A 17,078-nucleotide genomic window follows, 5' to 3' on the forward strand; every position below is an offset into this window, starting at 1 on the left:
CTCGCTCACTCGCTGGCTGAAAGTGAAACTGAAACTGAAACTGTCAGTCAGCAAACACAGGCGCAAACGCCTATACCCGTTCTTCTATATCTCAGCCTTGAATAACATGGTTTAAGCCCCCCCCCTTAAAATAAGGGGGGACTTGAATTTTGGGCAAAATTTTAAGGGGAAGACTTTTGAAATTTTCAGAAATTTTCAGAAATGAGGGGGGACTTATGTTTAAGGGGACCAAATAAAAAGTAATTTTAATTTAAGGGGGGGGGGTAATTCATGTGAATACAAATCTCTTTTCATACTCTTGCAAAGTTTTTTTTTACTTAAATATACTTAAAGATACTGTGTAAGTTGGTAAACTAAGGATGAAAATTCGAAAATTTTCTCTCTCTGTCGCCCTGCCAGTGTGTGAAATAATTTTTTGGCCCCTGTTCTAACATACTTTGCAATAAACGCCACAGTTGCAATACCTACAACACTTTTTAATACCAAAAGCTGGCTCACTCTGTAATAAAATATAAATTTAAATGCCATAAAAGCCCTTTAAATTGCTTCAATAACACTCACAACAGACAAAATGAAGATTTAGATTCAAAGTCTCAGACTTTAAGATAAACAAAATAAACTGGGTTTAGTTCTAAATACTTAAAAATGCTAAATAATGATCTTACTCATGAGCCAATTAAAGAAAAAGCTTTATATGGCTGAAAGAATAATCAATTGACTTTTTCAACCAACCAAATTTTAAAATATTGTAGTAATCAAATGTTTTGATTGGCTATATGAAAAGAAAAATAGACATCGAATGTTTTAACTTTCATATTACAAAAGAAAATTAAAAACCCATTGCCCCAAAAAAGATTTGAACATCTCCCAGGATGATTTTCCAGGCATGGCAGACAGCTTCACCTACATTTTTAACTAAAATCTTAGCATTTATTGTTTAAACAGTTTTGAAATCTTAGAAAAATCTCAAAGTTTTGTTTTGAATGGAAAATATCATTATAAATTGTCTCAGCTTTTCATATTACAAAGTGTGTCGATTTTTATTACAAAGTGTGTCAAGTTGTATTACAAAGGGGGACATTATTATAAAGCGCGCCCCCTCTATTTGATTCACATGCCAGCAGCCATGTCTGTAAGAAATTCCATATTCCAATCTAATATTGAAGATAAATCACAATCTCGAAAGCAAAAAATCTAAGGGGTACTTCAGAAAAACAGAAAAACTTTTAAGGGGGGATTAGGAAATAAATACAGTACAAATGTAATTCCAAATTGAGGGGGGAGAAATGGATAAGGGGTAATTTGCTGTTTAAGGGGGGACTGGAAAACATGGATGAAACCATGAATAATCGCTTGTGGTAAAAAAAAGATTGAAGAAAAAAAAACTTAAAAAAGTTCTTATTAAGTGATGCTATCATAGCTTATCTAAACCTTAGACAGAGAGCGGAGGTAATATATGCTAGTTACTTGTTTGATTGACCTTCATTATAAAAGAAAGAGAATTAAAAAAAGAAAATTGAAGAATTGAAAAATTGGACACCCATCGGAATCGAACTCGGAGCCCCATGCATATGAGACAGACGATCTAATCGCTTGAGCTAACCATGCTTTGAGAGTGGCGAGGGAAAGTGTGAACTGATAAGGAAGAAAAAGGAAAGAAAGAAACGAGAAGAAAATTAATTCCCGCTTTGATGTTATTATCGAAACAAAAGGATCAGTCATGCCGAAATTCTTTTCCACACGTTAGCAATCTACTTTTTATAAATAGAAAAACTAGATTGTAAGTAAGGAAGATTCCAAAAAAAAATAGCTGTTTTCTTAGACAACTACGTTTAATTCAGGGTTTTTTTCAAGCACTTTTTTATTATCAATGCTATTCAGTGGTAAACTCAATTTTTTAAATAAAAAATGTGACAGTTGAATAATGCAAAATAAAGAAATGACAGTGCTAAAACTTAAATGAAAGACAACTGAGATAAGAATTAACACCATTCATATTGAAATCGCCCAAAATATTTCAAATAAATTCTTGTTTTTTCCTAATCAAGTTAGAATTGTTTGGCTAAGTTTGCTAATTTTAACCCTATTCGTACTTAGGGGGGGGGGGGGGCTGTTTCTGTTTGGGGTGAAACTATTAACGTTCTTGTCTATGAAATTGCCTTTTGTATAGAATTTCCTCTTGACTCTGGATTGATTCAGATTGAGCTGGGTCAAGTTGGTGTTGCGGAATTCTTTGAAGCTTTTGTTTCAGTGCAATTCAGACAAAATTGCAAAATTTTTCCCTCTACGATTTTCACATAGCAAGCTGTTGACTCACTTCGCAATTAAAGCCACAATCAAATCAAGGGTTTATCAACGCTGACTGGTTCAAAACCAACTTGGGTCAAAGTTTTTTAAAGACTTTAAATTTTTTTCTGTCAATTTGTAGACATTGCACTGCGTTTAAAATCCTTGACTTTATAAAAACAAAAGGGAAGCCAGTCTTAACTTAATTAAAAAACTTGTTCCCTATTTTTCAAGGCTAAATTCTTAACCACATTCTTAAGAACACATATGGACGTCTACGCTTGTTGTCATAACTATTCAGCATTTGGCACTTCAGTACGATGAGATCGATGACGATTGTTGAAAGTTCACTCTACAATCGCTGTCTGATAAATCAAATTTGGTTGCCTGGGATCAAACTTTTCCGTTGTAAATCTTTGAATGCAAACTCAAAAAGTAACAAGAGTTGATTTTTTTTCTTCAATATCCAGACAAAGTAAGTTAGATCGCAAGCACCATCGTTGTTTCTAATGAGTGGGAAAGAGCGATGACTTGTAATCCTTGTATGGTAGGTCTTGAGTCATTTTTGGAGTTAATTACAAATAAACTGAACGTGCATTTTAGTAAACTTGAAAAAGAGACAGAATTTTGTCAAAATTAAGTGCCAGGCAGGGATTCGGTCTCCACTAAGAGGCAGAGAGATAAGCCAAGCCCCCTCGAATGCAATATATTTGAATGGAGAGAAAAAATCAGAGGGGAGATTTAGCACATTTGTCTGAATAACACTAAAACAAAAGCAAATAACACTAAAACAAAAGCTTCAAAGAATTGTGCCCATCTGTCTGAGCTAGATCTGGAAATGATCTGATCTAGCTGTAAAGGGCAATGCTATAAAAGAAAGGGCAATTTCATAGACAGAAACGTTTATTGTTAATAGCTCGACTGAAATAATAGAGCTTTTGGGATGAAATTTTCTGTAAATTCTCAACTTTGTTTTGCTACAAAATAAAAAAAGATTTGACACGTAAAAAGTTTCACACTTTGAGTATGATGACATTTCTGACAGTAAGGTGTCACAAAAATTGACATATTTTCAATACAAATTCATTCTTTATGTCAAATATATCTTTTAAACTGTAATTTATAGAATATTAAGGATAAAATAAGCATTTAAGACTCAGGGAACTTTTTTCTCAAGCCTTTGTTAGAATACAATAGCTATTCAAAAAAACAAAGGAAATTTTTGGTTTGCACACTTTGGGCATGATAAGTGACGTCATCAAAAAATTTTAAAAAAGGTTTTTGTTTGCCAAATTTCATCCAAAACGACCCACTAGATCAAAAGTTAAGGGGTGGTACAGGAACAGTCCCCCTAGTTTTGAACCGCCCATAAAAGCCTATTATGAATAGGGTTATGGCTTGCACAAAAACTAGTATGGATAATGAGACTTAGTAACATTAATTATTGATAGCAAAAGTAAGGCTTACTTTAGGCGTACAAACTTTCACAAGCAGACACTTTCGGGATATTGGTGAATTTTAGCCCTTTTTGAGAAAGTAAATGTCTCTGAAAATTCTTGAGAGGGTAATTTTCAAAGTTTATGCTCATGAAAAAAAAGTGAAAAGAAAATCTTCTCAAATTTTCCCCGTTGATGATCACAAGGATGAAATTTAGTGTAGACACTATGCAAAAGTCCATCAATTGTGCTTTGAATACATTTGAACGATCAAAACACTAGTTTTATGCACCGAAAAATTTAATTTTCGAATAAAAATATACCTCATTTGCAAGAGTTTATGTTCGCGAAATTTTTTTTTTGTCAAATTCGCAAAAGTAAATGTTGATTGTAGATTTCATGATTTTTTGACCTCGCAAAAGTTTGTATGTCTAAAGTACTAAACATTTTGATTGATCATAAAACCTTCAACACTATTATAGAACGGCTAATTCGAAACACACTTCCCGTGCCCCATGTTTTGAACTAGCCGATTATACTCTCTTATATTAATTTTATTTCTACTTTTTGCTCTAAGGCGAGACCAATTTAATTTGTTGTTATGGACAGATCGTTAGCAAAATACGAGTCGGTCGGTCGGTAAAATGAAAATAATATTTTCATTAATAACCAAGGAAGGTATAGGCTTTAAGTAATATTTTCAAATAATTATGATCGAAAATTCATCATCTTTGATAAAGTTTATAATAAAATCTTTTGTGCATAGAATTCATGATTCTAGATTCTTTTCAACTTTCTTTAAGTGTAAATTTTTTAAATGACTATATTATATTTAGTATTAGAAATTTGTGGCACATGAAATTCAATATTATTATTTTTTCGTTTGCAGCAAATGCTGGGTCGGTCGCGCCCATAGAACAACAAATCAAATTGGTCTCGCCTATATGACAAAAAAACAAAGTTAATCAGACTTATTATGACTTTAAGGGCTTATTTTTTACCATAAGCTGGAGTGGGACACTACATGGAATGAAAAAAGTCAAGTGGCTTTAACCTAATTGAGATTTTTTTCTAGGACTCCTGGCAGGGCTCCCCTGCCGAGTCAGTGTACTGGCCCATAGCTGGTGAGGTGGTGTATTTTTTAGGTTAAATTGAATTAGTACAGTGTACTAAAAGGGTGGTATCAAAAATCCAGTCATAGAGAAAAGTCAGTACAGTGTACTGAAAGGGTGGTCTTAAAGCCCCGGCCGTGGAAGAAAGTTAGTACAGTGTACTAAAAGGGTGGTGTTAAAGCCTGGTACAGTGTACTAAAAGGGTGGTATCAAAAATCCAGTCATGGAGAAAAGTCGGTTTCACTAAGGCTGTAAGGCCTGATCTACATGACACATAAAAATTCCGTAACAAAAATACTTTAATCGGATTAAATTTCGCGAGATTAAATTTTTTGGATTTGATTTTCTGAGTCAGAGTTTTGAAAATTTTTGACTGAAAACAGCTGAAAAAATGGCCATTTTTTGCCACAAATGGAGGCTTTGGACTGGTTCCTCCACTGAAAATGCGATTTCACGAGTCAGGAATCACACGCGTTTTCTTGAGTTTTAATTTCGTCTCCAATCTAGGCCTCCCACTTAGGCATTTCACTTATAGACGACCTGGGTTTGAATAATATAATAAGTACAAAGGCGCGAAATTTTTGGATAGGCGTGAACATTATTTTGAAAAGTCGTAAACTTTTTTTGCAAAGGGAGAAACTGAATTCCGTTAATATGTAACTTTTTAAAATTGAATTGTTGTTAAGACCTAAAGGTCCAGGTTACTTACATCGACTTTTTTTATTGTTTGAAGATAGGATCATGATCCTTTCGTTTATTGTGACGTTTGTTTTTAAGATACTCCTTATTTGAAAACCTTTCTTCGAAGTCCTTTCGGAAAATCAACAACAAAAAAACTTCTTGATAGAGGGGTGGTACTGATAAACTATCTGAAATTATTATTATAGAGGTTCATACCAGAGATTTTGTAACGAAATGGATTCCGTCTTGTTTTGTTTTATAATCAAAGTTTTTTTTTGATTCTATTTTTAAGAGAAGATAATGTATTAGAAATCAGCAATAATCAAAGATGAACAATGGAAAAACAAAAACAAATTTGGCTGTGGCTTCCCTAATAAACAGCACTTGTGGCTCCAAAATGTCCATCGCAAGTACTGAAGTCTCGAAAGTTCAATCTCAAGCATCTTCTGTTCAAAGTGCTACGAAAGATATTCCAACCGTGGCAAACTCGGCCTTGTTATATAAGACTATCCCATCAAACAACTCGGCGATGACTCCTCTTATTGGTGCCAAGGCCGCTGTTCCTTTGACTATCAACTACACGCTTCAACAAATCCCATCTGCCCTACTAATCTATCTAACAACCCTTTGACGAACATCAAGTCGCTAACCAAAGCTGTGACAAATTCTAAGGAAAGTGACACCAATATCTTGATGAAGCATGAATCCTTACAATATCAAGTTCAAAAACCTTATGTTCCCATACTACCTGCTAGTCCATTCAAGGGCAAACCTGGGGCTAACCTCAATGCTAAACCACCGATAAATTCTCAAAGGAATAACATTAATATGACTAATGCGAAGAACCCTTCTACGAGAAATATCCATGGTAAAAAGCAATCGCAAGATTCTACAGCAATATTTGTTCCAAGAGGTTGGAATAGAATTCTTGAAAAGGAACTTATCACATATGTCAGGTGAGTTTCGTGTTTGAAATCCTCTTCTAAAGTAACAAAAGAAGGAATATCACGGTGTCTCCAAGCGCTTGAAGCTTTTACATTAGTCGTCAGAAATTCGAATCGTTTTAAAGATAGTTTTGCGGTAACTCCACAGTGTTTGTCCGGGAAAATAGGAAGCAGGAATGGTCATAAAAATTGGTTTTAAGTACTTCAATTCTGTTCCATACTTTTCCTGCTCTAATTAATTGGTTTTTGATACAAAACCTCATTATCTTTAGCAAGGGGTTTTTTTAAGATTTTACTTCGTTATAACTGAGAGAACCGTGAAGTTCCCAAAAAAAGGAAGAAAGTATGATTAAGTTTATGGTCTTACATGAGTTTTTCCTTTTGCGTCTGTACTAAACAAATGTAAAATTTAGTCTCTTTTTTCTTCTTTTTTTCTTCATCTGAACAAAACACATGTGTACTAACAAACAATTACAACAAACAAATAAAATAGTCCCTCTCCCGCTAGGAACTTTAAACTTATATTGCTAGAGGTACTAGATTATGTAGCCTGATTGATTTTCTTGAAGATTCTTAACCAGTGTATTTAGTGTATCCCATTACCAGCTATATACCATCAAACAACAATTTGTCCTTATAACTTATTTCTAAAATAGATATCGGAGATGTTATTTATAATCAAATTTTTGCATTTTCATCTTTTCAGTCCCAACAAGAGTCGTTTGCGCTCAATGGAAGACTTAATCGACTATCTCCAAAGAGAAGGGACTTGCAAGTGCGGCTTAGAATGTCCTTTCAAACCTGACCAGGTGTTCAATTTCAATCCTAAAGTTCAGAGTTGCTTTGGCTTTCTTCCGACTGGAGTTGATTCAAATAGAGAAACAAGTTGCGCTGTTTGCAAGAAATTTGAAGAACTTTTCCCGTGCACAACAAAATCCAAACAAACCCGCGGCCGGAAAGCAGGAGGTATTAATCAAAGTATCTTATTATTAAAGTTTTTCATTCCTCACACTCACTCGACAATTCAGTGATGCGTAGATTGAAAAGGACTCTCCAGGATTTTCTCTACATTTCCTCTTCCCTAACTTTAAAGTCTAATTTCAGACGAGACTTTGAACCATTTTGAGTGATTTTCTAACCTTTTGCTCAATTATTCCTCTTTTCGAACCGCCAAATGCAGACAACCTTAGATCAGGAGGGTTCTCTATCTAGAAACTACCGTATGTATGGACACAAAATTTGGGTCTCAAAATTAGACCCTTACAGTGCAGAGAAAATTTAAGCAACAAATCGACCCTGCATTTTAGATTTTCTTGAATATTTTTGTCCATTTTAAGGCAAAATATCAAATTTTCAAAATTTTGCCCAAAAAGCGCTTTTGTTCATTTCTCTCATTGCGACCCTTACTTTGCACTCTGGGGTGAAACCCATAGTGTCGTACTTACCTTGGGTGTCCCCTTGTTCTAGGCCTTAGATTCCCTTTTGGTTGGGCCTTAGATTTCAACTTCAACGACCTACCAAGGAGACATGACAGTATTTAAAATTCACAAATATTTACAGGGTGTAGAATGTAAAAGTCTACCAAGTTGATTCTACTGGATCCCTTTCGGATCCCATGCTTAGTCACAGCATATGAATGCCCTTAATTAAGAAATAAATTGTGAAGGTGAATCGCGAGCTCCAGCCCTTTCCCTAATTGATAACAAGGAAAGTCCCATCCAAAAGGACCCCGATAGTTAATTAGAATTAGAAAAACTTTCTCCTTGGCACTCGACACCCTTTCTGAATGGAGATGATTCTCTCCTTCATGTGTAAACAAGGTTTTTTGGACCTACCTTGAGTTGGTCCTATGAATTAACCGTTGTCCGTTGTCTGATTTTTTGCATGGAAGTAGGGTACTCTTTAGTTTCCAAATAAACGCCCCCCCCCCACCGCTTGTTAATTTCTCGAAAATTTTCTCTCCGGAACCTTATTAGGACGCCGCCCCCGTTTATTAATTTTTAAGAATATTTTCAGTTGGCAAAAAAGAAGTCCAAAAAGCCTGATTTTAGAACCCCCCGTTTATTTGGAACCTAAGAGTATCATTGTTAAAAGATAGCTAAAGCAGATTTTCAGTTATAAACTTTTCACTTCAAAAATTGAATTTTCATTCATAAAAATCACTGTTTGTAAGCTTAGATCAATGTTCCTAACCAAATTACTCAATCTTTTGATGAGATTTTTTCTTCCTTCCAATCCCCTCTCTTAATACCACCCCAATGGGCACGGAGAACAATCGATGATGAAAAACGAATTTTAATAAATCGTCACTAATTGTGCTCCAAATGATTGTTTTAACGGTCCCGCTCGCGTATATATCAATTATAATGTGTTAAAATGCATAGCCAGGTTAAAAATATCGCTTGTTTATGATTTAGAAAAAACTAACGACCTGCTGAATTATTTGAAATGAATAATGAATTTCACAAAAAAAGTGTCTAATGCTTGTAATGTATATCCTCACTTTCATCCGAGATTTTTGAAAGTTAGCCTCCATAAATGTTTTTTACTTCAAACCTTAGAATCCTGGGGGGGAGGGGGCTGAGGCAAAACAGGTGACGGGTATGTGCGAGCGAGCCATAAGGATATCTTTTTTCATACAACTTCAAAAGTCCCTCAAAGGGGTACTAATTGTCATAGGGTCCTAAAGTCACTAAATCGAGGATTTCACGCTCAAGGGGTATCGGTTTTCAAAAGTTTAACCAAAGTTAGTGAAAATCAATCGCAATCGTCCGCCAGATTTCATCGTCCAGAGTTTTGGCTAAAATCTCTCAAATGGTCTCAAAAATGTAAAAATGTTTTCTCTCAAAGGGTCGATTTTCGATTTTTGTCTCAGACAACCTGTCACCTCAGGTCACCTCGCATTGTTCGGTAGATGTTTGGGGTCCAAGCTTCGAAGCCATATTACACAAATGATTCAACGTTAGCTTTCAATAAGCGTTTTGTTTTGGTACTTTTAAAAATAATACTAGTAATTGCCAAATTTTGCGAAGTATATGGAGAGAATTCCAAGCTTGAGTTTTCTGACTTCTGTATCTGACTACCAAGATACCGTTAGCTCGTTCGAGCTTTGAGCTATCCGAGGAAAAAAGCTGGTCTTCATTAGCTGATATGCTGTTATGCATGTAACAACATTAGGCAATAGAAAAATTAGACTAGCCTAATCCAGCCTAATACCCCCTCTTAAAAAAAGTCTAAATGAATTTTTCTTTCTAATGATTAAAGATTGTTGTCAAGGGTCTTAAGGAATGGCCCCTCACAATTATGAATTTTGTTTATATTGTTTTTTTTTATCTACCTCACTGGCCTTATATTAAAGTCAATCTTTACATATATGAAGCTGCTTGCTGATCTTACAAAAGCAAGGCGAAATATTTACTTGGACCATCAAAAGTGTAGACCATTCGTTTTAATCCTTATTCATCATTGTCAACGTCTTTTGTTTTGATGATTCATTTTAAAACAACTGCAATGTTTTCGCAGTGATTCCGATCTCTTCTTAAACACATTACTTACCTTTAATAAACTACCTCCTTTCCGTCAATTGCAGGTAAAAACAAAAGAGCTATTTGCAGCGAAAGAAACAGTAGTCCGGAGCCGAAAAAGATTTTGCTGACGGGTGCTTCACCCCTTGAGGCGTTTCAAACGAAAATGGATGCAATGAACGCAGCATCCTCACAATTCATGCTCAGTTTTCAGCAAAATAAAGACAAGCTTTTAAATACGAACAATTTGTTAAAAAACGATCAGTCAGAGCCAAACTTGGGCGCTCAGTTAAGCCATGCTGCCGAAGAAATAGTGAAGGCAAGCGCTGCTATGAACAAAAAACCGCCAAAAAGGAGGGCGAAAATAGACAAAGTGAAAAAGACCACTCCTTCGCAAACTCAAAATAATCACATGGTATCGACCGCTAAGGATCTGATCATCGGGCAACTCCATGGACTAATTGACGCAAAGAGCATTAAAACTGATTCTAACTTCACCAACAAGTCTTTAAGCAACATGCATAATATACCCTCCTCCTTAATTAAAGGTGCTTTACTATCGTCTAAAACGACAAACAATTTCGCGAATGTGCCTTTCCAGGTTTCTCAAATTAATTCGGTTCCTCAGCTACCTTCACAAATGAGCAGTAAAATTTCGCCGTCGTCTATTGCTGTTAGTACTTCGGAGGGTCGTGGCCAGCAACAGATGCTTTTATTGCAATTAGTCAATCAAAGCAAACCACAAAGTGTTTCCACCAAAAACTTTCCACTGTCCTCCTCACCGCATTCCATCTTGATCAGTTCAACGCCCACTCTCCAAACATTGGCTTTACAGAAATCCCAACAAATCATCTCTTCTCCGGTCAACATTGCCACAGTGAACAGTGTCAATTCACTTCCCGTCCAATACGTGGTTAATCCGCCCACTGGTTACACCATAAAACAACAACCTATCATTCGATACGTATCTCAAGATGTATCCACCGTATCTATCCTCTCTTCGGCCAGCAAACCGATCCTGAAGCAATCTTCACCTGTACCAAGTAATTACGTTCGAATCGCACCAGCAGTCGCCACGCCATCACAAACCACTGTTGTGGAGATATCAGCAAACCCCTTGGAAATAGAAGAGGAGAATCAGAAACGACAACTGCATGCCAGTATGTTGCAAGCCATCACTGGTAAACGAATGAGTTCAGAGAAAGTGTACGAAACCATACCAGCCGCACAACAGTTCCTCTCCAATATCGCTAAAGAAGAACAAGCAGAGACCTTACATAGCTCTCATCTACAAAATAAAGGTTTGGCGCTTACTTATAACTCAGATTTTAATGTTTTAATGCGAAACAGAACAATGCGCTTCAATAATTTTCAAACCCGAGGCACTCAGAATTACAAATGAAAATATTGCCAAAAATTAGGTTTTTCAAGATTTTCTAAATCACCTCTCATTTTTGGACCTACCTCCGGGTACCCCAGTGGAGGTTCTATAAATTAACCCATGTCCGTTCGTCCGTTCATTCGCCCGTCCGTCTGTTACCAGCTTTTCTCAGGATTGGCTATTTAGTTTTTTCTGATTTTTTCTGATTTTTTGCACAATGATGCAAAATGGCAATGCCCAGAACGTGACGGAGCCCGATTTTTGAGAAAGAATTTATTTGAGCAAATTTTGGCCAAAAACTACCTAAAAATAGGGTTTTTTGGACTTCGTGCAAAATCTAATCTTTACTTTTTTCTGATTTTTTGTACAAAGATGGAGGGCAAGATTCTCTAAAGAATGGCTGAAGTGGTTTTTCCCGGAAAATTCTTATTCGCCTTAAAAAATGGATTTTCGTATTTTGGGGAAATTCCCTTTAACCAAATAAGAAAATATAGCTTTTCTCAAAGTTGACTCATTATTTTTTTCTGATTTTTTGCACAATGATGCAAAATGACAATGCCTAAATGTGACGGAACCAGATTTTTAAGGAAAATTCTTTTGGGTAAATTTGGGCCAAAAACAGCTTAAAAGGTTTTTTGGGCCTGAATGGTTTAAGTGATTTTCGTATTTGGGGAAATTCCTTTTTACCATTTTACATTATTCAACACACAAGCTTTATTTTTCCATTCTGAATTTTTGTACAATTATTGTCACTTTTTTCTTATTTTCATCTGATGTTAATCATTAGGTACTAGTAGGTTCATTCAGCATGTTGCTTGTTAGATATGTATCCGGTCATTCGCAAAAATTAGCTATCGCCAAAATTTGTTCCATGAAGGTGTTTCTATTGGTAAAAGTGCTGCTTTGAGTACGAAAGGCTTTCTTTTTTTTACTTTATTTTATCAAAAAAGGTTTTGAAGCGGAAGAAATGGAATTGCAGTGCGAAGAATCTTCGTCTTCTCTAACGACAGAAGAAACGAAAGATGACAGCACATCTCGCAATTTAACATCCTCCGATGTGAACACTGAATCCAACCTCTCAAATCAGAGAATTGTGTGGGTTCATCTACCAGGCTTCCCTAACTGGCCTGGAAAAATCATTTCACATTTGGAAGCATCAAAACCACCTTTAAAGAATGGTCAGGTATATCCATATTTCATTTACCATGAATTTTACCTTACGGCAATGAAGTAATACAGAAGCTATTATCCAAAAGTATTTAGCTTGTTGGTAGTGCGCTTTCCAGGGATGCATATTGATTCTATCGATGATATCATGTGGTTTTGTATTTGTTTTTATCATTTTAGGTCTACGTATCAATGTTTTTAACAAATCAGATTCACGCAGTGACGATAGACAACCAATTGTTTCATTTTGACAAAGATGTCGTACAACTCAACTGGGAAAGGTATTTTTTTAATATGAATTATTAAATGCTTCTTGATACGATAGAGCCTTGAACCTCTGCAATTTGAATAAGTAACAAACACTTATATTATAGACATGCTTCTATAACTCTGAAATTTTAGATCCCCCTGCGTGTTTGTGCTAAGAAGACTTCACCGCATGCTGAGAGTTCTTTAGAAGATTAGGCATAGCAAGAGGTCTGCTTTTAATCTCTCGGCGAGGTACTTCACTGGTCGAGGAAGGCTTCGCATGCGAGAGAAATCGGTCAAAACCTCTTTTGCATGACTGAAATTAATATTAAAATCTGTCAAACCCTGGGAGTGTTTTATTTTTAGCCATTAGTTTTAAATCAGTTGTCGTATAATAAAAAGTTTGATATCGTTGGAAAGATCTAAATGCGCTTATGTTTTCCACTACTTCTTTCTTCCAAGAAAGTGAAGAAAAACGAATAAGAAATTTTTCTATTTTTGATAGAAAGGTGCTTCCAAAATGATTTTTACAATGAATAACACGCGAGTCCCAAATCTGGTTCCGTCAAAGATTATTGTTTTTATTGTGAGCAATCTTTGCAGTCTTTAATTTAAATTGTTTAAATGAATAAATCATGTAGTTTCGAAATCTTTAATTGGCAACATCAAAATCGTAATATATGTCACACACCATTAATCAAAATCCTCTAATAATGGTTTTGTATTTAGGAACTAGCTATAAAACTTAAAATTTTCAATTAAAGTGGTATTCTTGATATTCATGATGTAATCTTTTCGTTGATTAACACTCCGAAACATTGGTGGCAAACATTTGTTTTGCAATGTTTTCCAAGCGAGCAGTACCGGAAAAATAAGAAAAGACCAATACAAAAGTCTAAATACTCTGAAACAAAGAAAAAACTCTTTCATTGAGATTCTTTGATTATTCTCAACTTCAGTTGAGCTAGAATCTCAAAATGTCTGTCTGCCTGTATGTCAGTCTGTCTGTCACCTCAAGACTTTGGGGGCAGACTGGAGACTTAATTATCTGATTCGGCTCAAATTTTGCACACTTGTTTCTTGGATGAATATCTGGGGGTATTTTTTTCATTTTTTCAAAATTTCAATTTTTAGAGGCGTGGTAACAAGTTTTAGTCTGAAAACGAGGCTAAAAACTTTGAGGTACACTGGACACTGGGAACTTTGTCTGATGAAAATTGTCTGATTCGGCTGAAATTTTCTACACCTGATCCTTCTGTGCATCCCTTGGGGTGGTGTTTTCATTTTTTCAAAATTATGATTATTAGGAGCGTGGTCACGAGTTTTTCACCAAAACGAGACTAAAACTCTTCTTTTATCAAAAATAATTTTGGATCTACCCCGGTGGGGTGGAGGTCCTATAAATTAACCCATGTTCGTTAGTTAGTTAGTTACCAGCTTTTCTCGGGATTGGCTCATTAGTTTTTTCTGATTTTTAGCACAAAGGTGCATGACCATAAACCCTCGAACGTGACGGAGCCCGATTTTCGAAAAAAACATTTTTGGGTAAATTTGGCCAAAAAACGGGTTTTTTAGACTTTGTGAAAAATTGGATCATTAATTTTTTCTGATTTTAGCATGAAAGTAGGGTACAATCATAGTTAAAAGATGGCTCAAGCAGATTTTTGCAAAAAAAAATTTTTGGCTCAAAAATCGCAATTTTATCTATAAGAACCACATTTTATAAGAATACATCAATGTTCTTAGCCATATTATTATTATTATTTTTATTAGTTTTTTTTTAAGATGAAAATGTCACGGTGGATGGTAATGATTTGAGTTTTCTAGAAACACTTATTATTTTTTGGCTGAAAAACGAATCTTTATCTATAAGAATCACTATTTATAAGCATAGATCAATGGTCTTAGCCAAATTATTATTTATTATTATTTTTTCTAAACAATGAAAATGTCACCTTAGAGCGCGATGATTTGAGTTTTCTGTAAACACTTATTATTTTTTTGGCTGAAAAACGAATCTTTATCTATAAGAATCACTATTTATGAGCATAGATCGATGTTCTTAGCCAAATTATTATTTATTATTATTTTTTCTAAGCAATGAAAATGTCACCTTAGAGCGCGATGGTTTGAGTTTTCTGTAAACACTTATTATTTTTTTGGCTGAAAAACGAATCTTTATCTATAAGAATCACTATTTATGAGCATAGATCGATGTTCTTAGCCAAATTATTATTTTTTTATTATTATTTTTTCTAACAGAAGAAAATGTCACGGTAGAGCGCGACGGTTTGAGTTTTCTGGAAACCTTATTTATTAAGCTGTGCATTTTTCTGATAGTGGTTTTTATATAGAAAAGCGCTTATTAGCTTTTTTATTTCTTTTTCAAAAATCTTTTCAATAGTGTTGATAGTTTCTCTTAATAGATATGCTTTCATTTTCTTTATTTCTTTTATTGTTTCAATGTTCACTGATTAGTTTGATAACCAGGTAGGTCCATAAAAGTATCGCTTGTTTTATTTTTGTTTCTTATGTTTACAATTGGGCCTACGAGTAATTTAAAAGATACTGAAGTTGAGCCAGTGCGGTTAACACGTTCGACAGTCTACAATAGATTTCCAAAAGATATTTAACCTATATATTAACCCTTTAACGATCGATGACGAGGTAACGCTTACTCGCTGAGATAACATTATGAATATCATGAATACTGTTGTAGTAATTATCTATCATGTATGCATTTAAATGCATTACAATTTTATTTCTCTTATTTCATTTAAGAAAGAAAATAGAAGTAATACATAACCCCTGACATTGAGAAATGTGACATTATTAGAAAATATGAAATAATTACCTTAGTAAGGGGAGTATTTTTGCGGGAACAAATTTTCGCGGTTTTTTGACAAATCGAAACATCCGCGAAACAAGAATATTCTCATGATTTAAAAAATCACCTATAGAATTGGTGTTTTGGGGGCAAAATAAGCCATATTTTAAACAAAAATTCTTCACAACCGCGAAATTAAATTCCACAAAACTTCAGAATTTTGAGCTGTGAACCGCGAAATTAAATTCCGTGGAAATTTCTTCCCTTAAGGTATTTCAAAACATCCACATAAAAACTCAAAGATTTCAGTCTCTGATTAACAAGAAATAAAGAACTTCATGCTGGCACAATCTTCAGCCAATGCAGTGTACTCTGTGATCATATATTATTCAACTTTAAATTAATGTAAAAATTATTTTCGTAGCACCTTTCTATCAAAAGTTACAATTTTTCTTCTTCGTTTTTCTTCAATTTCTTGGACGAATTTTGAAATACTAATTAGTGAAAAATATAAGCGCAATCAAATCTCTTTCCAACGATACCAAACTTTTTTATATACGAAATTTTGTTTGAGAAGTTATGACCAAATATAAAACCGCTGCACACCTTTTTGGCTCAGATTTTAGTTACCATAAACATGACATAGCTCAAGTAACGAACTTTTATTCTTCCTTGCAGCAAAGAAAAACAAGGGAGCGATTTGGGAAGAGCTGTACAACTTGCTATCGAAGATGTCTCTTGGAGGTTAGTTTTATTTTCGGGAGGATTGATTGTACAGGTTTGGGACAGGTATTGATTCTATTTAACATTTTATTAACCAGCATAAACCTGAAAGCCTATCCATAGAATTTAGTATGTTTCAATGTCAACAAAATATCCTGGAAATGAAAGAGATATATTCCAAAATTTTCGATCTTCTCCAAAATTTTCTCGGGGAAGTTTCAAGGAGTATGTTTTTCCTAAAAGAAAAAAAAATTAATAATACAAATTAAAAGACAAAAACAGATTTATTTCATGTGACTGTTTGTTTTCTTCATAAAAATCTATATCAATACGTGTCTGAAAAATTCCCACCTGGTGAATTCCCAACCGGAAAATTCCCACCCGGTAAATTCCCCCTGGTGAATTCTCATCCATACATTTAAATAAAAAATCATCAAAACTTACAAAAAGAATGATAGAAAATAAATTGAATGGAGTTTAAAAATTGATACTCATGCATTTTACAATAAGCTATAGATTGAAACGAGAGGAAGAAATTCTCGTTTGCGTCAGTTATTCAATTACCTTAGATTTTTGTTCTTCAATTCAACCAATAGGTGCCATGGGTAGATTGCGAAACTGACATAGAATAGGGAGTTTCTAAACATCGACCAGAAATGGCGACCACAACAAGCGACCACGACTGGCGACCAGATAAATTTGGTTTATCGAGTTTATCTGCTCTCTCCATCGTAGACAATGTCTAAAT

General features: G+C 34.7%; 2 protein-coding genes across 2 annotated transcripts in view; one reads left to right on the forward strand and one right to left on the reverse strand.

Annotated features, from left to right (window-relative positions):
- Positions 1–17,078, reverse strand: part of LOC136813397 (nuclear envelope integral membrane protein 1b-like) — a 351,044-nt gene that overhangs the window by 218,167 nt on the left and 115,799 nt on the right. The gene's annotated exons all lie outside the window — the stretch shown is intronic.
- The window catches only part of LOC136813386 (uncharacterized), a 31,752-nt gene that overhangs the window by 11,207 nt on the left and 3,467 nt on the right, over positions 1–17,078 (forward strand). The window contains exons 2-7 of the mRNA XM_067069903.1: positions 5,808–6,471; positions 7,166–7,425; positions 10,049–11,284; positions 12,315–12,547; positions 12,712–12,812; positions 16,286–16,351. Of these exons, the coding sequence (XP_066926004.1) occupies positions 6,209–6,471; positions 7,166–7,425; positions 10,049–11,284; positions 12,315–12,547; positions 12,712–12,812; positions 16,286–16,351 (2,159 nt within the window). The 5' untranslated portion in view covers positions 5,808–6,208. The remainder of the gene's footprint in view (positions 1–5,807; positions 6,472–7,165; positions 7,426–10,048; positions 11,285–12,314; positions 12,548–12,711; positions 12,813–16,285; positions 16,352–17,078) is intronic.

The sequence above is a fragment of the Clytia hemisphaerica genome, unplaced genomic scaffold (assembly GCF_902728285.1).
Source record: "Clytia hemisphaerica strain Z4C2 unplaced genomic scaffold, Clytia hemisphaerica genome assembly, whole genome shotgun sequence".
NCBI classification, from domain to species: Eukaryota; Metazoa; Cnidaria; class Hydrozoa; order Leptothecata; family Clytiidae; genus Clytia; species Clytia hemisphaerica.